Consider the following 23,601-nt stretch of genomic DNA (forward strand, 5'->3'; position numbering starts at 1 on the left):
CAAAGACTGGTTTATTTGCTCAAGAAAACATTCTATCCACTGTGAGTTTCTTCTGTGGGCTCTCTGACCACAGTGGTAAGTCAGCAGGCTACATTTTTCTTCTTTAATTCATGATGAATGTGTCACTGGATCCTGTAAACACTACTGAGTATACATTCAAGCTTTGTTCTTAGTGAAAGTGGCACTTACTTGAACCCTTGCAGTCAAGATAGCTTAGTTACATAGCACTTTACAGGTATAACAGCTGGTTATGTACTTCTGATAAAATTCCTTTTCCTGATGGCTTAGTGGGTACTGAAACACAACCTCACTGGGATCCCATTGCCATTCCACAACATCTTTATGATGAAGTGTGTATTTTATACTTATTGTACTGTACATGTGCTTTATTGCTGTACGCATTTCCCTGTTGTTAATTTAAGTGCTCCTCTGTTATGTAATACATACAATGTTTTAAACTCTAATGGCATCCTGTGAGGGCTGGCATTAGAAAAGTACCGGTATTTCAGATCATCATAATAATGATACTTGACTGGTTTTCCATGTAAATTCTTTGGGAATGGCCAAAATCCATACAGGTGAATTTCATCGCAAAATCTGGTGGCAAGCGTATACATGAGGAGACCAGTGCTGGGCCGTTTAATGTGGACCTTGTTTGTCAGCCAATAGCTGCAAAGAAAGAAAACATACATTAAGAAACTCTCATACAACTTCATGTCAATAAATCCTGTAAACCTATTTTATTTATTATGCGTTCATTTTGTAGTATAAACAAGCACAAGTTTCCTTCTTTTCTCTAAACTGAGAATATAAATTATTACACTGTTTTGGCACACCTTTATTCCACCTAGAAGAACAGTGAGATCTTATTTAACACAATGCTGAAGACAAGATGGCAAACAGGTTCTTAGTTCAGGATTTAACTCTAAGAAGTTATGATGCCTGCAAATGCTAGACAACTGCAGTTAACCTCCTTAGCCCGATCAGGGAACTGTCTTTTGCTATAATCTTTGACCTTGTGCAGTATCCAAATTCACCTTATCAAGTAAGCTCTACACTGAATATTTGATTGGCCTAGTGATTACTTCACAGATTGCTTATCTAAATAGAAAGTAAATGTACATAATAAACATAACATGTTAAGAATGTAACTTTCAGAAGTAAACAGAAGTGAAGCTTTAATTACTTTGCTTGTGATTAAGTACGTCAAGCTTCCTGGTTGATAACAGCAGTCTCCAGAAAAGTAAAATCTTACACTTACAATTTTAATTTTAAAACTGTTTTGTACTCAACAGTTCACTGATCTGACTGAAGCTATAGGATAGTTTTTCTGAGCCAGTAACAATACATCTGGTTGTGGGTTTAGAAGCTGCAGAGAGTTTTCAAAGAGGCAAATGGTGGATAGATGCAGAAGGAATATGGAAACTGAACTGGATTCCAGCACGTAGCTCATATTGGTACCTTCAAAATCTATCACCAGCACTGTTTTACATCCTCAACCTTTAAAAATGAAATGTCACTAAAATAGTGCCAGCCCATTACTGGTAAAACGCTTCTCCCAAGCTTATTTCAATGTAAAGTTTGTTAGTACTTCATGGAAATAAATAAGAATATTTAGAAACTTAAACCTGGTCATTCTGCTGGTTCAAATAAACATCAGCCACACACACAGTTGTACTGGTCAAATTGTGGGAACGAGTGGCTGCAAGTAAGTGAGGTAAGCAAGTCGTTACATATTGTTACCACACAAACTTGAATGACTACGTTGTATCACTATAGTCTTTGTTAGTTGTAGCCTATGGATTGTTTCTACCATAGCCTAGACAGGGGGTCAAGGGAGATAACCCTCATCAAACCAGAGATAGCCTTGTGTTAAACAGTTACAATAAGGTTGGAACTCCGAGTACAGAACCAGATTGATTTAAAGGCATTTAGCAGTGTAGCAGGAGGAACGTCCCATCCACCGCTATGAAACAAGATAGCAAACGTATGCCTTTAATCAAAGCTTCAAGTGTTTTAAAAGCATCAGATGCTCTGCAACATTTAAAATAACCATCCCATTGAAACTGGCCTTTTCAGTTTCTCTCTTTGCCAAAACCACAGGGCCCAAAGGCTAGTGTCTTTGAATCACAGACACATGCATGTGAAAGGTAATTTTTATTTTTTTTTGCATTGTATTCAGTTTCTTTTTTGAAAGCTGAAGGACTCTGCAAGGAGCAAGCAGTTCTAAGTTGCATGATTGCTCCAAAGTCAAGAGGGGGAATGACTCAGAATTTTGGCTGTAAAAAACAGGTTGGTAAAAAGAATAGTTAAGAAGCAAATGTAATGGGGAATGGTTACATGTACAACTGACAAATGTATTGCATATCATTTTTTCATCATTTTCATAAACCTGCGTTTTCAGACAGAGGTTTCTGAGATAAGATGCTAAGTAGTTTGCTCCCTACTCTGAGAAACTGCAACATTTTAAAACAAGACAAGCCAAAGGACAGACTCCAATTCTTGAAGATTTTTTTAAAATGTTTGTTTATAGAAAAGTTATTGAAGAAAAAAATCTGACCACTTTTGGCAATTCATATCACAGATAGAGTAAAACAAACTAAAAGTGAAAGTGAATTATTTAATTTTTGTAGAAACCGGTATTTGTCTCTTCAAAAGTCAGTTGGGCTACATTCAAATAACAGATAATTTAGCATCTTTATTTGTCTTATCTACAAATTCTATAGGATTTCTAAGTATAAACGAGATCAGAATCTGGCCGTGTAAATTTCAATGGATTTTTAATTCCTTTCTGTGGACAAGATTCAATCTAAAGAAACATATACGTTATAACCCTGAATAGTGCCAAAAGATTATGTACCAAGCTCGATTCATTGAGTGGCCAGCTGATCTCCAAGCAAACCCACTCATACACACTTGCCTGTCAATGAAATTCTGTTCCTTCTACAGTCATTACATGCAGAGGATACTTTGTAAAAGTGCTTTCTGGGAAATCTTATATGGTATTTTAAAAGTTAAAATAATAGCATGAATAAGAAAGTAGGGAAAAAAGCTTGTGAGAAAGAAGACAAAACATTTCAGTGTTACTCAAGAGTGCCTGTGTCAATGGGTGAAGCTAGAGGATGTATACTGTCTTGATTACATTCTCTTAAAAAGTGCTGTAGAACAGGAAAATATACAGAGAAAAGCAACATAGGCTGTCAGAAGAATAAAGTAACTTCTGTATGAGGAGAGAGTAAACAGAGCAGCTTGAAAAACAGACAACTAAGTGGGGGTATGGCAGAAAGCTCCAAAATTATGTAGATTGTGAAGAACGGAAATGGGGGTTTAATTACTACTTTGACACAAAAACTATGGGCCCAGTAGAGTTATTCAGTGGTAGGTCTAAAATAAACAGATGAAAGTACTTTTTTATACAACATGCCACTTGAACAGTGGAATTCATTGCAACAGGATGTTTTGGATGACAATGACCAAGTGACTAAAAAGATAGAAATTGCTAAAGTTCACAAACACAGCAGTGCAGATGAGGCTCCTTATGAAGGGTTTGTTAAGCTGCTGGCCATGGAAGCCCATATCACAGGGTAAATGCTTGACATTTCCTCTGTTTCTAACTTTTTTTCTAAGCCTCTGTGCTAGCACCTGGCACTGGTAAGACCACAGGCTAGAGAAGAGGGATCTACTTAGACACTTTTATGTTCTCAGGCCCAGTGTCTACTTTCTCTAGGTGTTAGATACAACTTCCTCAAACTCAGAAAGAATGAAGCCTTTGTTTATACTTTCATGTCTTCAGTGGGATTAATCGCATCAATGATATGAACAACCCTTCAACTGACCCTCTCAATTTATGTGAATGTATTAATTAAAAATGCATTATTAGTCATTCTTACTGAGATATGCCTTGGGCAGGAGGCTGCACAAGGAATTTAGAGCGTGAAAGAATTAATGTGAACAGTAACACTGAGAGTATGACAGCCACAACTGCTGAGTGTTTGCGTAAAATCTACTTTATAGTAGTCAGTGTACAATATTTTGAAATAACATTTCATTAAAAGGAATAATGTACTTTATGAAGAGCTGAAACACTCCCCAAATTTGCCATTTGCTTTTTAGTGAACTTAATTTTCTACTTTAATGTTCAAGGGTTTTTTTTTGTTTGGGGTTTTTTCCTTTACCCTTTTATCTTATACTGTTAATCACATTTGAATTATTGCTTATAGAGCAGATTTCAATGACCCCTCCAGAGACTGGACTCTGCCTGGCAATCTTCCTTAGAAAAGAAAGAAAAGAATAGTGATATTAAAGGTGAAAGCAGTCATGTTACATACCTTGCATTACCACAGCTAAATGAGATCATGGCCAGCAGACTGCCATACAGTGTCACTGCCATTGCAGAGAATTTTAACCACTGTGAGCATAGTCTTTATCGGCTAAGGCAAAACAATTAAGTACATATTAAATCTCACTTTCACCTGTCTTAAAATAAAATGACTCAGCTTCCCTGGTGTAGGAGACTATTCTGCTTTGCACCATTGCTCTAGCATGATCTACTCCCAAAGCTGCTTTAATCAACTTTTGGAAAATCACCTCAATAGGAAAAGGACTTGATAAGAATAAAGAAGTATCAAAATACAGCATAACATTGCCCTGATGTTGCCAGTGAATTAAGAAATGCTTGTTAAAGACTAGTTAAGCCTATAACTCTTTTGTCATACACGAAAAGATTTTGTGTAACAACTGGAATCCTCCACAGCCATAAGCCATGTGCCCTACATAATACTTGTAAGGATGGGGCAGTAAGGCCTGTGTATGAAGGAGAAAGCCTTCAGGAGTTGTAAACCTTACAGAACAAAAAAAGAAATTAAAATTAAGCCAAATTTAAGCAATAAACAGTACACATTTATGGCTGTTCAAGATAACACGATTGAATAAATTCTGCAATTAACCCACAGAAATGGCTGGAATACTATCTACATATAATTTTAAAAAGCAATTGAAATAATCCTGAAACAGATGGTATGTGGGAAAAAACCCCAATGATTTAACAGCTGGTACACTTTAGATTTCACTGATGAGAATAGTTGTAAATAACGTAAACATAACAGTGTATTAACCTTTTCCAGAACGACCAGAAAGAATCAGACTGCAAAGTAGTATTGCACATTAAATTTCAAACTTTATGCTAAATGAAAGCAACACGGGTGCAGAGATACTAGCCCAGGCCTGTATATATTTTCTTTTGCAATAGTGGGGACTATTAGGAGTTGCTTTGTAGGGCAAGACAGTTGGTGCTACATACAGGATGTCCACACCATACCCATTACAGGGTTTTTTTCACCGCAGACTGAGTTGGGGCATACTTGGTAAGCCACAGGAATGCCCCAGTTTATTTTAATCTGAAAATCATGTGCTTTCAGACCCTTCCATGACATAAAGAACAGTAAACAAGAACGATCAGGACATTTACTTAAAACATGACTTCTGATGCAAAGTGAATACACTAATGTAAAGACACCCAATAACACCCAATGACAACTATTCACTTGAAAGGTAACAGATACAGACTCCAAGATATTTCCTGAAGACTGTAATTAGCATGAATAAGCAATTCTTTGAGGTCTCTCACTAATAATGCCCTACTGTACTTGAAAAAGCAACAATTTATTTTTTTTTAATACTGAAAGTGATGCCTCTTGATTCTCATCAGAGACTACATATCTGTCAAGAATGGAGATCATGAGAAAAGGTGACAACTCTTGTCTGACAGGGCAGACTAGGTTTAGCACTCATCAGGAAAGAATGACTGCAAATCTGATGTTAGCACAATAGCTAGACCTGACTTGCCATTGTCATGCTTGGTTGTGATTATGAACAATAAAGTAGTGAAATAATGGGGAAAAAGATGAAAAAGAACTAATAGTGTGCATGTGTGTGCTTGTATGTGAGACACTGAAATAGCAGTTTTGATGCAGAATATCCTCTAGGAAACAGCTACGTATTTTTCAGGACAATGAAGACCAAAATCAAAGCAATGGAACAAGGACATTTTAAACGTATTGTGATAAAGATTATCTTAACTGGGGAATCAGGTTGGAAATAAAGATCACTAGAGAAGCTTGCAGAATGAAACTGTTTATAACACAATGCTATTATTAACAGACTGGGCTTGATCTAGTCCAAACTAATTACTGGTAGGAGGACCATCATATCCACATTTCCTCTATTCACCTCAAAATAACCATATTTTCATGGCTTTCCTGGTAGGCTGGAGCACATGCACATCCTCTAAAACCGACATATTATTTTTAAGACCTACTTAGAAGTACTTTTTTTTTTTTTTTTTTCATCTCAGTACCTGTATTAGAATTCCTTAGGTCCTAAGCTTTGGTCCATTCAACATTCCCTTAGTAGCTTCCAGAAGCCAAGGTCACTTGTTCTATAAATACATTAGCAACAAAGGCAGGGCTAAGGACATTCTCTATCCTTTAATGGATCCAGGTGAAAACATAGTGACAAAGAATGAGGAAAAGGCTGAAGTACTTAACACCTTCTTTGCCTCAGTCTTAAATACTAACACCAGTTGTTCTTGGTGTATCCAGCCCCCCGAGCTAGAAGACAGGGACGAGGAGCATAATGAACCCCCCACAATCCAAGGGGAAATGGTTAGCGACCTGCTATACCACTTAAGACACACACAAGTCTATGGGGCCAGATGAGATCCACCCAAGGGTACCAAGGGAGATGGTGAAAGTGCTCACCAAGCCACTTTCAACAATTTATCAGCAGTCTTGGCTAACTAGGGAGGTCCCAGTTGGCTGCAGGTTAGCAAATGTGATGCCCATCTACAAGAATGGCCAGAAGGAGGATCCAGAGAACTACAGGTCTGTCAGCCTAACCTTAGTGCCAGAAAATGTTATGGAGCAGACCATCTGAGTAACATAACGTGGCATGTGTAGGACAAGCAGGTGATCAGGTCCAGTCAGCACGGGTTTATGAACAGCAGGTTCTTCTTGACTAATCTGATCTCCTTCTATGACAAGGTGATCCACTCAATGGATGACGGAAAGGCTGTGGATGCTGTCTACCTAGACTTTAGTAAAGCCTTTGACACCATTTCCCACAGCATTCTCCTAGAGAAACTGGCTGCTCATGGCTTGGACAGGCATACTCTTTGCTGGGTTGAAAACTGGCTGGATGGCTGGGCCCAAAGAGTTGTGGTGAATGGAGTTAAACCCAGTTAGCAGCCAGTCACAAGTGGTGTTCCCTAGAGATCAGTATTGGGACCAGTTCTGTTTAACATCTTTATCAATGAGCTGGACGAAGCCATCGAGTACACCCTCAGTAAGTTTGCAGATGACACCAAGCTGGGTGGGAGTGTCGATCTGCTTGAGGATAGAAAGGTTCTACAGAGGGATCTGGACAGGCTGGATTGACGGGCTGAGGCCAATTGTATGAGAGTTAACAAGGCTAAGTGCAGGGTCTTGCACTTGGGTCCTAACAACCCCATGCAACGCTAAAGGCTTGGGGGTGAGTGGCTGGAAAGCTGCCTGGCAGAAAAGGACCTGCAGGTGTTGGTCCACAGCTGCCTGAATGTGAGCTGTCAGCGGGACCAGGTGGCCAAGAAGGCCAATAGCAACTTGGCTTATATCAGAAATAGTGTGGCCAGCAGGACTAGGGAAGTGATTGTCCCTCTGTACTTGGCACTGGCGAGGCCACACCTTGAATACTATGTGCAGTTTTGGGCACCTCAATACGAGAAATACATTGAGGTGCTGTAATGTATCCAGAGAAGGGCAACAAAGCTGATGAAGGGTCTAGGGCACAAGTTTTATGAGGAGTGGCTGAAGGAACTGGGGTTGTTTTAGCCTGGAGAAAAGGAGGCTTAGGGGAGACCTTACAGCTCTCTGCAACTACCTGAAATGAGGTTGTAGTGAGGTGGATGTTGTTTTTTTCTCCCAAGTAGTAGGTGATAGGATAAGAGGAAACAGCCTCCAATTGCACCAGGGGAGGTTTAGATTGGACATTACAAAAAAATTCTGCACTGAAAGGGTTATCAAGTACTGGAACAGGCTGCCTGGGGAAGTGGTTGAGTCACTATCCCTGGAGGTATTTAAAAGATGCGTAGAAGTGGTAGAAGTGGTGCTTAGTGACTCGGTTTAGTGGAGGACTTGGCATTGTTAGGTTAACAGTTGAGCTCAATGACCTTAAAGGTCTTTTCCAACCTAAACAATTCTATGATTCTGTGATTTATTTTCAGTAGAAGGGCTTTTTTTTCCTGCTTATCATTGGTATTCCAGATCATTTATTCACTGTCATCTACAATTAGCTACACAATTTTTTTTCGGCAGTGAGGGAAGATGCATTTTGACTTACCTTATTTTCATGCTTTTCTCTCAATGCAGTCACATTCATGACAACTTTTTAATAACTTTGCTGAGCAAACATTTTGTTGACATCTTACGGAATATCTTAGTCTTCAGGCCGTGCTTAACTGCTCAGCATTCTCACAGAAAAACCTGAACGGGGCTTTTCACAGCTCCTTTTCACCATCTCCTTTCTCAAAGTGTTCAAGCTTCTGGGAAATTACTTCAATCACTTCCCTTTTCACTGACTTTTAAGCCACAGAAATGACTCACTGACTCACGCTGCACCATCAGAGCTCTACCTGCACTTGTTACTTCTGTAACAAGTCATGATCTTTGTACCTGCTCACCACTAGTCAGTATTGCCTACTGCTCCAAGCATGCCTAGACTATTGTCTTCCTCCAACTCTCGAAACACTTCAGAAACACTGATCTGCTGCTTGGGTAGTTAGAAATGGTTTTTGTGATATATCACACTACAGGAGAGAAAGGGAGAATAGAAGCTACCTACATATGTAGCTACTGAAAATAGCAAAGAATATCCATAAATGTATTTTTTAAAGTAATTTAAGCCCTTAGGAATCAAAAGGAGCGCTGAACCTTTGACAGTAAATGTGGTATGTCTTGTTGCATAGCGACTTAAACACTTATCCTTGCTCAGAGTCGAAAGTCATTGGCTCATACTCATTCCAGCGCAGTACGTGCCTTGCTGAAAAGCATTGCTCTCACAACTGATGCAAGAAACCATTTTTAAGAGTGAAAAGTATTTTCATTTTAAAAGAAGTCAGTGGTAAATAATATGTTTAGAGATCACTAGATGTGCACACATGTACATAGCAAAGACGCAGTAAAAATAGAGCTAGAGTACATTTTACAGACTAAGAAATCTTAACACATAAACTACTGGAGAAAAGGTTGGGTTTCCGTTCTGGCACATCATCTCCTACCTGAGGTCTGGTGGAAAGAGATGTATCTCTCAGCAAAGTGTTCAACGTTTACCTTATTTCTGTGACATACTTAGACAATAACATATTACTGAAATTCAAATAATGGGGCAAAACACAGAATTCTATGAATTATAGAATCACAGAATCATTTGTGTTGGGAGGGATCTTTAAAGATCATCTAGTCCAACTCCCCCTGCAATGACCAGGGACATATTCAACTAGAACAGTTGCTCAAAGACTCATTCAACCTCACCTTGAACACTTCCAGGGATGTGGCATCCACAACTTCTGTGGGCAACCTGTTCCAGTGTCACACCACCCCCATTATAAAACATTTCTTCCTTCTGTCTAATCTAAACCTGCCTTCTTTCAGTTCAAAACCATTGCCCATTGCCCTCTCACTACAGCTCTTGGTGAAGTCTTTCTCTGTCTTTCTTGTAAGCCCCCTTTATATATTGAAAGGCCACAATAAAGTCTCCCTGGAGCCTTCTCTTCCCCAGGTCTAACAACCTAGGGACATGGTTCAGTGGTGGACTTGGTAGTGTTGGGGTAATGGTTGGACCTGACGATCTTAAAGGTCTTTTCCAACCAAAATGATTCCATGATTCTAATGCCAATTCCCTCAGCCTTTCTTCACAGGAGAGGTGTTCCAGGCCTCTGATCATTTTTGTGGCCCTCCTCTGGACCCACTCCAATAGGTCTTTCATGTGCTGTGGACCCCAGAGGTGGATGCAGTACTCCAGGTGGGGTCTCACAAGAGTGGAGTAGAGGAGAAGAATCACCTCCCTCGACCCGCTGGTCACACTTCTTTTGATGCTGCCCAGGATGTGACTGGCTTTCTGGGCTGTGAGCATATACTGCCATATACAAAGATTGAAGATATGTTAATGTTTCCTTCAGGTTAACAAATGCTGTCCCTGCTCAAAAAAACATTTTTTTTTTTCAATTTGTGACCATAAACTAGAACCACCAGTGATAAATAATAAAACTGCATCAATATCTTTTTATTTCACTCCCCCTTCACACATTATAAATGAATGAACTACCATCGGAAGTATTTACAAGATAGAAGCCAGTATGTCAGTCTCTAAGTTCCAATCAATACATTTTTTATTAATATAGACAGAACTTGCATCAAATAAATTATTTTTTATTATATATTGGTTAAAAGATGCTGGCGTTAATGGGCTCTTTTTTTCCTTACACTTCCAATAGTTAAGACGACTATTTTTTCATACATTTCACTCTTGCCCCATGGACCTGTTTAAACACATGGAAATATTACGGGCCAAGATAAAATCTTAAAAAATGATGGAGAACTCTTGAATAGAGTGACCCTTAAGTGATCAAAAAGTATGTATGTGAATTTATGAGCATTTGAAATGGAAGACAGGAGATGTGTTTAGAAGGTTCATAATCAGTCAAATCCAAGCTAATAAAAAACAAATGTGTTTAGGAAGGTACAGTAGCAATGCTGAGAAAACAGAACAAAAGAAAAAACCATTTGCTTAACCAGGAAAAATCATAGAGCCAAAAAGATGAATACCAAACCCTAGCAACTATTTGCCATAATTTGCCCAGAGAGGCTGTGGAGTCTCCTTCTCTGGAGATATCCAAAACCCGCGTGGATGTGATCCTGTGCCACCTGCTCTAGGTGAACCTGCTTTAGCAGGTGGGTTGGACTAGATGATCTCCGGAGTTTCCTTCCAACCCCTACCATTCTCTGATTCTGTGATAATTTGATGGTCCTCCTTTTTTCCTTTGTTTCATTCCTTCTGCATGAATTCATAAAACAGAAACTATTTTCCTATGTCTACAGCTACAAAGTACAGCTACAAACTGACCGATGCATGTTCCCGTTCAGAACTTTTCCGTGACTTGCCAATGTACTAATTTAGCAAGCTTTTTCTTTCTTCTCTCAACTTTCTTCCTGATTCAAATGCTAACCCTATAAAGACCAGGTTAGAGCAAAAGGTACAATCTCAGTTAAATGGCAGTTCATAGATATATTCTGATTTGTTTCACTGGGGCTTGGGTTTCATCCGCATAATCTAACAGGAATCTTTCTTCATGATAACTTTTCATTAATGATATACTCTCTGTTACACAAGTATCTCCCAATTTTCTACAACATAATTGGAAAGAAATACCTGGTTGGGACTTCATAAACAAGTAGTGTACGTATAATCTAGAAGACAGTTCAGCTCAGACTTCTATACAAATCTTTGGAGACTAAAGATTGGAGCACCACCATGTCTCCATTCCCCAATCAACTGCTCAACACAAGCAAATAACACTTAGAGAAGCATACTGACAGTACAAACAAAAAACTTTGGCACGAAAAGTAGTGTTGGATTTCCACTCTGGAAAGCACACTGGACTCAATCCTAACAAAACAGTTATAAAAGTAAGCAAAAGAAAGCAATTGCATTTTAAGTAAACGGGGCTAGAAATTTAAGCATGTTTTAAGAGGGACTCAATTGCTTTTTTCGCTCTCATATATATTGTAAATATTACTTATTTCCTTCTCTAAAAAGAGTATCAGAATTAGTTTGGATTAAACAAAAGTGATGAAGCAAGGGGACGAGTGGGAGGAAGAGCAAAATCATAATCAATTTGGCAAAGGCACAAGAATATCTTATTGGTTTTAGAGTAGGAACTACCTTTGCCTTTACAACTGATTTTCTGTTCAGTAAAATAAAACTAGAATCATGGAATGGTTTGTGTTGGAAGGGCCCTTAAAGATCATCTAGTTCCAACCCCCTTGCCATGGGCAGGGACCCCTTGCACTAGACCAGGTTGCTCAAAGTCCCATCCAACCTGGCCTTGAACACTTCCAGGGAGGGGGCAGCCACAACTTCTCTGGGTAACTTGTTCCAGGGTCTCATCACCCTCACAAAAAAGAACTTCTTCCTAATAACTAATTTTCTAAATCTACCGTCTTTCAGTTGGAAACCGTAACCCTTCATTCTGTCACTGCCCTCCCTGATAAGAAGTCCCCCTCCCTTTCTTTTTGTAGGCCCCCTTTAAGTACTGGAAGGGCACTATAAGTTTTCCCCGGAGCCTTCTCATGTCTAGGCTGAACAACCCCAACTCAGCCTGTCCTCGTAGGAGAGGTGCCTCGGTCCCCTGATCATCTTCGTGGCCCTCTTCTGGACTCGCTCCAACAGGTCTTTCTTGTACTGTGGACCACAGAGCTGGATGCAGTACTCCAGGTGGGGTCTCACGAGAGCAGAGTAAAGGGGGAGAATCACCTCCCTCGACCTTCTGGACACATTTCTCTTGATGCAGCTCAGAATGCGACTGGTTTTGGGGCTGTGAGCACACATTCCTGGATCATATTCAGTTTTTCATGCACCAACACCCCCAAGTCCTTCTCCGCAGGACTACCTACCAAACTCACACACAAAAACATACGTAGAGGTGAGGGAAATAAGGCAAAACAGAGAGTGAAAGTACGGAAAAGAGGCAGACAAAAGAAAACATGTAGAAGACAGAAACAACAGCACTTCTTAACAGCAAAATTAGAAGGCAGCCATAGAAGACAGGTGTTTTACTTCACTGATATTTTCAAGTTTCTAGGACACTTATAGCCTAAGCTTGTATTTTGAGTCACAATCATGCTGTGTCTACTTTTGAAGCAGAACTCCCTCCTCCAGCGAAGGAAAAGCTCTGCCCTGAGCTGTCGCCACTGCTGGAAAAAACCCTTCCTTTCCTCTCAACTCATCTTCTAGGCCTACCTACCCATTCAGGGGTGACACATGAGACAGCCACCACTGCTTCCTGCTGCTCGCACATTTCATGGAACTAAGGGTTGATCCAGACCAACTGTGATGATGTGCTAGCGTTCTAGGCAGAAGTTTGGTCTGTGACATCAGCACAGTTGACACCAGAGGTCGGCCTCCAGCAGAAGGGCAGAGACACAAGCCCACACTGAGACCTCTCCTATTGTTGGAGCTAAAACTGAGAAACCAGAATCCAAGAGTGTGTCTGATTTCACCTGGCCCACAGCAGCAATTTTAACAGGCAGAGACTGGATAGAATGACAAATAAGCAGTCTGCTTTCTACCAGCCATATTCCCTCCCTGAAAGTGCCTTTATTTATACATTTTGGAGTAGCTATTCAAGCCTCAGAAAGGCTATTGAAGCAGTTCCTTGCTAGGAAACCTTGATAATGCCTTGTGTCAGCAAAGATACCACAACCAAAAAATTAATTTGGCCCATGTCCTGCACAGCAATGATGAATCCTCTAATCCCAAAATTTTCCTATTGCATGGCTATTAAATATCTATTACATGATGGCAATTACACAGATTATATTTCAGCTTCAAAAAGTTAAGTAATTATGAATTTTAGTTTCAATTGAAGTAATACATACACATGTCATTGAAATAACACATAATACAACATAACCATGTGTTCATGTTAATCTTGAACTTCTGTGCTTTGTCAAACTGTGTCCTGGGGTCCTGACTTTTTCTAGGGATTGATGAGGACATGACAAAATGTTCATTAAAAACTCCCACATGCAAAGCTATGTGCCATGTCAAACATGGGCAAATGGAGTGGAAAAGGAATTTGTTTTTTAACAATACAAGACTGGGACTGATTGAATAAGACTCCTCAACCATGTCAGCCAATGCTTCTTTTGGAAACTTGTGTCAAATTAAGAACAGGGGAAAATCTTATGTTTGAACAAAGATAACAATTCAGCTAAAGGCTAGTAAGGGAAAAAGAACAATGTAGTATTACTGCAGTTATAATAATAGTAACATGCAGCAGATTGACCGGTGGACATTGTTAAGTGCTTTGAAACACAGGTAACTTTGGTTTAAATTTATAAAACATGCATTTCAAACACCTATGGAATTCTTAATATTTTATGAAAGCATTACTACAACTTACAATCAATTAGCATTTTTCCTAAGCAAATTGCAACAGAATGTTACTGGAGTGATGTAACTAAAGTTAATAACTTGTACTAATTCTAGATTTTAACATTAGATCTAGTCTTTCCTACTCATATGAATAACTATTCTTACGCTAATGCCCAGTAAACATACTTCCATAACAGAAAAAATCCTAACTAATTAATTCTCTCTCTTTTCAAAACAATGCAAATGCTGTCATATTCAGAAGATTAAAAAAACAAATATATGAGGAATAAGAATAAAATTCAGTGTGTCCACAATGTATATTAAGGAATTAGGAACACAATAATGGAAGGACTTACTCGTATTGTTTAATTCCGTCTTTTTCACTTCAGAAAACCCCAGAATAATTTATTTGTTCCCCAAAACTTCTATTCCATAAGTCTGTATTCTTGCGAGACCATTTCTAACACCTTATATAAACTGTTACATCTACACTAAAAAAAGACAAAACAGACACAACCATGGGACATTCTGTTCCCTGCTGTGGAATATTATATTCTCTGTCCCTGTAATAGGGGGAAATTTATAAAGATGATTCCAGGATGAGGACTGTGCCCTGTACCATGGATGGCACTGATACTGAAAATTATGTGGAAAAATGTAGCCTGTGAACTTGAGAATATGTTCAAGATGCTCTTTGATCATTGGACTGCTAAACAGGTTAAAACTGTTTAGCTTCTGCCCAACTCTGCTTGAAAGCTGAAGTCAGTAATGTCTAACATCAGCACTGAATACAGTAAAACAACATGTTCAATGCTATGTTACTTGTTACACTAATTTCAGTTATATAGAAGAAAATCTGACCTCTTTTGATTTAATCAATACAATCTGAAGTCTCCCTTTTAGAGATCATTATATAAAATATCCATTACAGGCTCTTAAATTTGAGCAATGCAATGAACCACAGTAGATTAATCAGATATAATAGCTATTGATTTTACCATAATAAACCCCATAGCTGTCAAAGAATTAACAGGGCAGAAGAGCCAGGCTTCATACAAATAAAAGTAAACCACTTCAGTAAAATAAGGAGCCAGAAGCTACTCCTTAGGATCGAGATTACACAAAACCTTCAGTTAAAAAGCATTCACTGAGGCATGTGTAAGCATGTGTTGAAGAACATGACTGAAAAATTTGCTGCATCGCAACCTCATTCAGAGCTCAAAAGTAAGAGATTGCTTTACAAAGTCCATTAAATACGGAAAGGACACTTAAACAATACACGAGAACACATTGCCAAGCCAAAGGACCAGCACCTTTAAAGAATGACTTTTCCTCACTTTGAAAATGCTATTAAGATCTACCTTCACTGCAAATAATGCCAACCAAAATACCAACTAGCAGCAATGAGATGTGACTGGAGTTCCGCCAAGCCCACCAACTGGTTTCACAAGGACACGCAATAGACCAAGAAAAAACTGGTTTTAGTTACTGCTACACTTGGTCAGAAACAAATATATGATAACTATGTGAAAGGCTGCAGATTCACAGAATCACAGAATGTTAGGGGTTGGAAGGAACTTCGAAAGATCATCTAGACCAACCCCCCTGCCAGAGCAGGACCACCTAGAGTAGGTCATACAGGAACGTGTCCAAGTGAATTTTGAGTGTCTCCAGAGGAGACTTCACAACCTCTCTGGGCAGCCTGTTCCAGTGCTCTGTCACTCTCACAGTGAAAAGTTTTTCCTTATGTTAATGTGGAACCTCCTATGCTCCAGCTTGCACCTGTTGCCCCTTCTCCTATCATTGGCCAGCACCAAAAAGAGCCTCGCTCCATCCTCCTGACGATCGCCCTTTACCTATTTATAAATATTAATGAGATCACACCCCAGTCTCCCCCAACTTAAAGAGACCCAGGTCCCTCAGCCTTTTGTCATAAGGGAGATGTTCCCCCCCCTTAATCATCTTTGTGGCTCTGCGCTGGACTCTTTCAAGCAGTTCCCTATCCTTCTTGAACTGAGGGGCCCAGAACTGGACACAGTATTCCAGGTGCGGTCTCACCAGGGCAGAGTAGAGGGGGAGGAGAACCTCCCTCGACCTACTGACCACACCGCTTCTAATACACCCCAGGATGCCATTGACCTTCTTGGCCACAAGGGCACGTCGCAGGCTCATGGTCATCCTGCTGTCCACCAGGACCCCCAGGTCCCTTTCCCCTACGTTACTCTCCAACACCTCACTCCTCAACCTATACTAGTACCTGAGGTTGTTCTTTCCCGGATGCAAGACTCTACACTTGCCCTTGTTGTACTTCATTAAATTTCTTCCCACCCAGCTCTCCAGCCCGTCTAGGTCTCTCTGAATGGCAGCACAGCTTTCTGGTGTGTCAGCCACTCCTCCCAGTTTTGTGTCTTCAGCAAACGTGCTGACAGCGCACTCTGTTCCTTCATGCAGGTCATTGATGACCATATTGAATAGTACTGGTCCCAGTACTGACCCCTGAGGGACTTCACTAGATACAGGCCTCCAACTAAAGGCCCTGTCCCATTGATCACAACTCTCTGACTTCTTTCCTTCAACCAACCCACGATCCACTTCACTACCCGATCATCCAGACCACACTTCCTCGGTTTAGCTGAAACAATGATGTGGGAGATGGTGTCAAATGCTTTACTGAAATCAAGATAAACCACTTCCACTGCACTACCATCATCTATCCACTTGGTTATGTCTTCATAAAAAGCTATCGGGTTGGTCAAACATGACTTCCCCTTGGTGAAGCCATGCTGACTGCTCCTAATGACCCTTTTATCCTTGATAAAGATGCCTAGAGAAAGCACTGAGGATAAGTTGTTCCATCACCTTTCCAGGGATGGGGGTGAGGCTGACCGGTCTGTAGTTACTTAGGTCCTCCTTCTTGCCTCCTTTTTGAAGACTGGAATGGCATTTGCTTTCCTCCAGTCTTCAGGCACCTCCCCACGACTTACCAAAGATGATGGAGAATGGTCTAGCAACAACTTCTGCCAGCTCCCTCAGCACCTGCGAGTGAATCCCATCAGGGTCCTTGGATTTATGTATGTCCAGATGGCTTAACTGATCCCTAACCCAGTCTTCATCAACCAAGGCAAACTCCTCCTTTATCCTGACTTCCTCAGGGACTCCTTAGGACAGTCTCCAGCAGTACAGACAGAGGCAAAGAAGGCATTCAGTAACTCCACCTTCTTTGTATCCTCTGTCACCAGGGCACCCGCCTCATTCAACAGTGGGCCTAGTGGGTCTCTAGTGTTATTTTAGTCTGCAATGTATTTGAAGAAGCCCTTTCTGTTGTCCTTGACCTCCCTTGCAAGGCTTAACTCCAAGGAGGCCTTAGCTTTCCAGTTGCCTCCCTACATCATCTGACAACAGTCTTATATTCCTCCCAAGTCGCCATCCCCTCCTTCCAAGATCCATAGACTCTCTTCTTCCACTTGAGTTTGCCCATTAGTTCCCTCTTTAACCATGCGGGTCTCCTGGCTCTTGATTTCCTACCTACTGGGATGTTCCAATCTTGAGCTTGGAAAAAGTGGTCCTTGAATATAAACCAACTCTCTTGGGCCCCTTTGCCTTCTAGTACACTGTCTCATGGGATTTTCCCTAGCCATTGCTTGAAAAGGCCAAAGTTGGCCCTGCTGAAGTCCAGGGTTGTGATCCTGCTCGGTATTCTGTGGACTGCAAATGGCTAGCTGAATAGGCCTTCCAGCAAGTACCTGGGTAGCTAAAATCCCCCAGGAGTACCAGGGCCTGTGATTACAAGGCTGCTGTCAGATCCCTTTAGAAGGCCTCATCAACTTCCTCATCCTGATCAAGTGGCCTGTAATAGACACCCACAACAGTATCTCCCATGCTAGCTTGCCCCTTAATTCTCACCCACAAACTCTCAACCTGCTCCTCATCCACCTCTGGACAGAACTCCATACATTCTAGTTGCTCTCTTATGTAAGAGCAACACCACCTCCTCGCCTTGTTGGCCTGTCTTTCCTGAAAAGGACATAGCCATTCATGACCACATTCCAGTCATGTGAGCTGTCCCACCATGTCTCTGTAATTGCCACCAGATTATAAGCCCTTGACCGCACGTAGATTTCTAACTCCTCCTGTTTATTCCCCATGCTGCTGAGGTCTTCAGGTCCTCATTAATACTAGAACACTGCCCCACCGCTACAAATCCAGCTACAACCTCATCTCCCTTCAAAAGTAGTTTAAAGCTCTATGTATGAGCCCTGCTAATTGTTGCCCTAGAACCCTTTTCCCTCTACAAGATAAGCCTTTCCCACGTATTAGCATCACTCCTGGTGTCTTATAAAACCAGCCATTATCAAAGAACCCAAAACCCTGCCTGTAGCACCAGTCTCAGAGCCAGGTAGTTACGGACTGCATCCTTCTATTGCTTCCTATATCATCACCCGCAACTGGAAGGAGGGAAGAGAAAATACTTGCTCACCAGACTCTTTCAGTAATTGTCCCAAGGCCCTGAAGTCTCTCTTCATTCCCCTCAGACTATGGGATGCAGATTCCTCCCCTCCTGCCTAGAAGACCAGTAGTGGGTAATAGTCTGATGACTGCACTAGGCTGGGGAGTCTCCTAGCAATATCCCTAGTTCCGGCTCCAGGAAGACTACAGGCTCCAGGAAGACTACAGAATTCCCTATGTTGAGGGTCAGCCCGACATACTGGGCCCTCTGTTCCCTTTAGGAGTGAGTCTCCAACAACTATAACTCTTCTCCCTTCTGGAAGAGGTTGCTATATGGCTGGAAGGCCTATCTGACTGTGGTAAGACCTCTGGTATATGTGGTCTATCTTCCACATCCTTATTAGTCTGCCCATCCTCCAGCAGGGCCTCATATCTATTTCTCAGAGGCCCCTGGGGAGGTGAGGCAGGCAAGGACAGCACTCACCTTCTGTCACGGCCATGAACTTGCCTCCATTCACCTCTTTCGTTTAGGCTTCTGTCTTCCACCTGATGGGGGCAGGATATAGGGGCCCCTTTATCCTGGGTGGTATCTGGTGGGTGCTCCTGTTTCCATTGTAGGGAGGGTAGAGCCTGGTTCCACCAGTCTATCTCCATTTCAGCCTCCCTAATGCTCCTAAGCCTTTTATTTCAGCTTGTAACCTTTCAGCCTTGCAGCTGTGCCACTCGACAGCAGATCACCTATTTGCTGACACTGCACACAGCCATACTCATGGCTGCCCCCTGCTGCCAGTGAGAGGCTGTGGCATTCCCTGCAGCCTGTGAGCTGGACACCTGCAAGTTTACCTGGCACCTCTGTCTAGGTTGCCACATTTCTTCAGACAAAAGGTTTTGCCCAGCTTGCCACTGTGGCTGCCTGTAGCACCAACTGCTCGAGCTGCTGCAGCCCTGGCAGAATCAGTGCTTTTCCCATGCGCTCTGCCCACGCAAGCTGCCATGCCACGCTCTGGTCGACATGCCACGCTCTGTTCGCAGTGCTTCTGATCACTAGTGCTCCCCAGGCCCTTTTTACAGGCATCAGACAGGGTGGCGTTCCTCTGGCAATGCCCAGGTCTTGCCTGCGCCTCCCGCAAGAGCTGCTGTCTCCAGGCGGGCCTCTCCGCCACCCTGGCATCTCCTTCCCTCAGGAAAAGCTGCTGTATGCTGACATTTGCCACTCCTGTGCGGGCTAGGCCAGCTCCGGAGCAGCTCCCCTCAGTGACTGACTACTATTTATTTTACAAGGAATAAGCTTACAACAGAAATTCCTGTGTTTTTCAAGTGAGGACATTAATGAATGTTTTTCCTTCAGAAAGATTTCCTGTCTTTAGCTTGCTTTCCTCAAATATTTGCTGATACCAACAGCCTTCTGCATCAATTTATCTTTTCTACAACATAATTCAGAAATGAATACAGAGATACATAACAAAATGATTGGCTAGTATTTATAAAAAAAAATTCGAGATACCTCCTCTCCGTAACTTGTTTTATTTTCATTCTGTGGGTTTCATGCAATTTAAAACATACCAACAGAAGCATCCAGCAGGTAGGTATCTACTATTATTACTATATTACTATAAAGAAAAAAAAAAGAATTACAACAATCCTAAAACAAATCAGCTTGCCAGTTCACTAAACTGTAAGATTACGATTAAAAAAAGAAAAAAGAAAGAAAGAAAAAAAAAAGTCTATGTAAAAGCATTTGTAAAAAATTTTTTAAAAGAAAGGAAAAAACTTGTCACTTCCTTGATTAAAGCCTTTAAGCAAAACCTGAACTCTCTTACTGTTACTTACCATGCTCTACCACACCAAAAGTCATGGTATATTGCTGGTGGCTTTACTAAGTTGCCATCGGTCATCTAATTAACAGTAATTTGAAGTGAGATAATTCAGTCTGTATTCAAGCTACTCAACTTCAAGTCACCAATATTATAGGAATGAAATTTTTTACACATTGGCACATTTCCCAGATATTTCGTACCCAGAACTTGCTTTGCATATCACAAACAAGTTTACAGAAATTTAAAACAAAATCAGAAAGAGAGATTTCCTCTTCTCTTTCACCTCTGTTTCAGAGGATGATCATCGTACCAAAATAGCAACAATGGCTTAGCAATCTCATGAGTTAAAACCAGGAGATCTCAGGCAAATTTTGCACTCTACAACAGCCTTTGTGCATTATCGTTGTCGGTGAGGAGCCTACTGTTCTCTAAAGGGATTCAGGAGGCAAAGGAGATGTTCACTGCTAATATCAGAGAGCTAAGATTTCCAAATACATAAGCCAAATCTTCCTCTACCCACATCCTCTGAAACCTGTCCTTCTCCCTCCCCCAAATCCATTCAGTTCACCTTCTAACTGACTCACAGCTAGCCAGCATCATATCTGTGGATCTCCTTCCACTGTGGAATGTCCCTGGGGATTCAGAGAAACTCACGAACTACAGCAAATCAACCTTTATGAAAACCCATTACAAACCCTTTGCAGGCAACAGAAATCCCAATTGCCATCAGTGGTCTATAGGTCAAGCCCTGTTTTGTTTCCAGTGCCAGCTTACAGCAATCCCCTACAGCCGGCCATGCTGCACCATCTTCTCAGCACACAGACACCACAGCATGGCTCACAGCTGAGGTTTCACACAGCCATGCAGGTTCACAAGTGGTGCAGGCATGTGTACCTCATGGTTTAGAGGAAAAGACACTGCAGCATTAAGGGAGGGGTTCCCTCCTTAAGCCTGTCTTTACCAGCCCTCATGGTTTTGTTTTAGTGATTTTAAAAAGACAGCTAGCTCTGCAAAGGAACATAAAAAGAAACATTATTTTCTGAAATCTTCTTGTCATTGACAGTTATGTTTTGCAGCCTACCTTCTCTCTGTTGCATATTCTTCTATACTCTGTCCCTTACGAGCTAAAGGTGAATCATGAATCTTTCAAACAGCTTGCGAAGCCCACACGTGGATTTTACATCACAGGAGCAGTCAAAAACAAGCAGGAGGATACTGCCTTCTTAGCCCTTCTCTATGTTACTTTTCATCTGAAGCTGAAGATTTTTATACAAGCATAAGCTGTATCACCTGTTGGTTTCAGTACGACTCTGATACACCCACAACTTCCTCTCTGCCAATACCTCCAGTGAGTGTGCCCACATTCAAACTGAAATGCAAAAACTAAACGTAAAAAAACCCTCATGAGCCTCCAAAATGTTCTGAAACCAGCAGTTGCCCTTGTCCTCTTATCTCAGGGTCTTATCTCAGATCCTTTTACAGGTCTTCTTTGCCTGCAACTTGTAGGAGAAAATGGTTATTCTGTTTGGAAATACTGTTGTATCCCACTGCTAGCCAATGAAGTACAACTACATTTAAAATGAAAAAGTAAGTCCTAGAAATAACTTTCTCTAAGTTAATTTTCTGGGGCTCTGCCGGAGCACCTGGCAGCGAGCAGCCTCTCATGGGAGGCAGAGGGGGGACGGCCTGCCAGCTCATTCCTGTTGTGCCTGCAGTGTGCAGTGCGTTAGGGGGAGGAGGCTGCAGCTCCAGGCGCAGCCCTGGGCGCAAGGTAGAAGCTGGCCGCCTGAGCACTATATGGCAGGAAACGAAAGAATTCACAATGAGATAAAGGCAACTAAATCAAATGTGCAATACAAAAATTAAAATTAGCGGCCAGCTAATGCACAGGTAGGATGCAAGGCAGGTGGGGAGAACTACAGGAGGGTTTTGCTCGGGAAACTGGGGAGCTTGCAGCTGCCCTGCTGCCTCCCGCTGCCTGCCAAGCCCCCGTGGCTGCTCCAGTGCTGGTACTGCTGTCCACGTTGTGCAGATGGAGAAGAAGCGCCGTGGTGGCGGGGACTGCTGGCTCCCTGTGTTCCTCGTTGCCCAGGGCTGAGGATGATGCTGGGGTGGTGGGATGGCATGCCCATTAAGTCCCTCAATTTAAAAACCAATGACAACCCCCCAGGAAAAAAAAAAAAAAAGAAAAGAATAAAAAACCAAGCAGAGGCTTACAAAATGGCAGGGTCTCCCATCAGGCAGTTCTCAGGCAGCTGGAAGACCCCCCTGCCACTTGCCCCCCTGCCTGCACACCTTCTCCTCCTCCTGCCCCTAATGTAACATATAATGCAGGCACGGCAAGAATGCGTTCGCAGGCCGTCCCCCTTCCACTTCCTGTGACAGACCCATGTAGAATTGGCCATGTAGAGTTGTCCAGTGGAGAGTTCACCCATTCCAGCTCTCTTGCTCTCTCCTCAGTGGGATGGGGGAGAGAAGAGAAAGAACAAAAGCAAGAAAGCTCATGAATCAAGATTAATACAGCTTGCTAGCTGAATAAAAGATGGGAAAAAAGGTAATCGCTCACCAGCACCAACAAGCAGACTGAGGACCATGGAAGACAACCACTCCCCACATTTCTGCTAGCAGTTTTATTGCTTGCGGAGCATGACACTGTATGGCATGGCATTTCGCTTTGGTCAGTGCAGGTCAGCTGTTCTGGCCGGGTCCCTTCCCAGCTATTTGCCCACTACCAGCCTACTCACCGGTGAGGAGGAGAGAGTGAGACATGGAGGCTTTGAGGCTGTTCAAGCACTGTTCAGAACTAGCCAAAACACTGGCCTGTTACCAACACTGTTTTACCCACAAATCCAAAACACAGCACCTGTCTTTTTGCACAGGGCTGCCATGAAGAAAGTTAACTCCATCCCAGTCAGACCCAGTACAACTCAGAGGACTAAACAGGAGCTCTTCTCTTATACAGCAGAGAAATACTCTAAAGCCTGGACTCCTTGGTGAAAGAGATGGACTGCTTCCCCACAAGCTGGGTTTGGGAGGAAAGTAGCCATTAGTCTTGGCATTTAGTAACTTGAGACATAAAATGCCCAAATGCTACTCAGTGCTTCTGACTTTAAGCACTTAAGCCTTTTTCCATATATGAACAAGAACCCAG

The 23,601-nt window shown here is 41.8% G+C and overlaps 1 protein-coding gene across 1 annotated transcript in view; it reads right to left on the minus strand.

Moving 5' to 3' along the window:
* Window positions 1–386: 386 nt before the first annotated feature.
* The window catches only part of ST8SIA4 (ST8 alpha-N-acetyl-neuraminide alpha-2,8-sialyltransferase 4), a 62,588-nt gene continuing 39,373 nt past the window's right edge, over window positions 387–23,601 (minus strand). The window contains exon 5 of the mRNA XM_086479380.1: window positions 387–669. Coding sequence (XP_086335506.1) covers window positions 387–669 — 283 coding nt within the window. The remainder of the gene's footprint in view (window positions 670–23,601) is intronic.

Source organism: Leptosomus discolor, chromosome Z (genome assembly GCF_034619465.1).
Source record: "Leptosomus discolor isolate bLepDis1 chromosome Z, bLepDis1.hap2, whole genome shotgun sequence".
Classification (NCBI taxonomy): domain Eukaryota; kingdom Metazoa; phylum Chordata; class Aves; order Leptosomiformes; family Leptosomidae; genus Leptosomus; species Leptosomus discolor.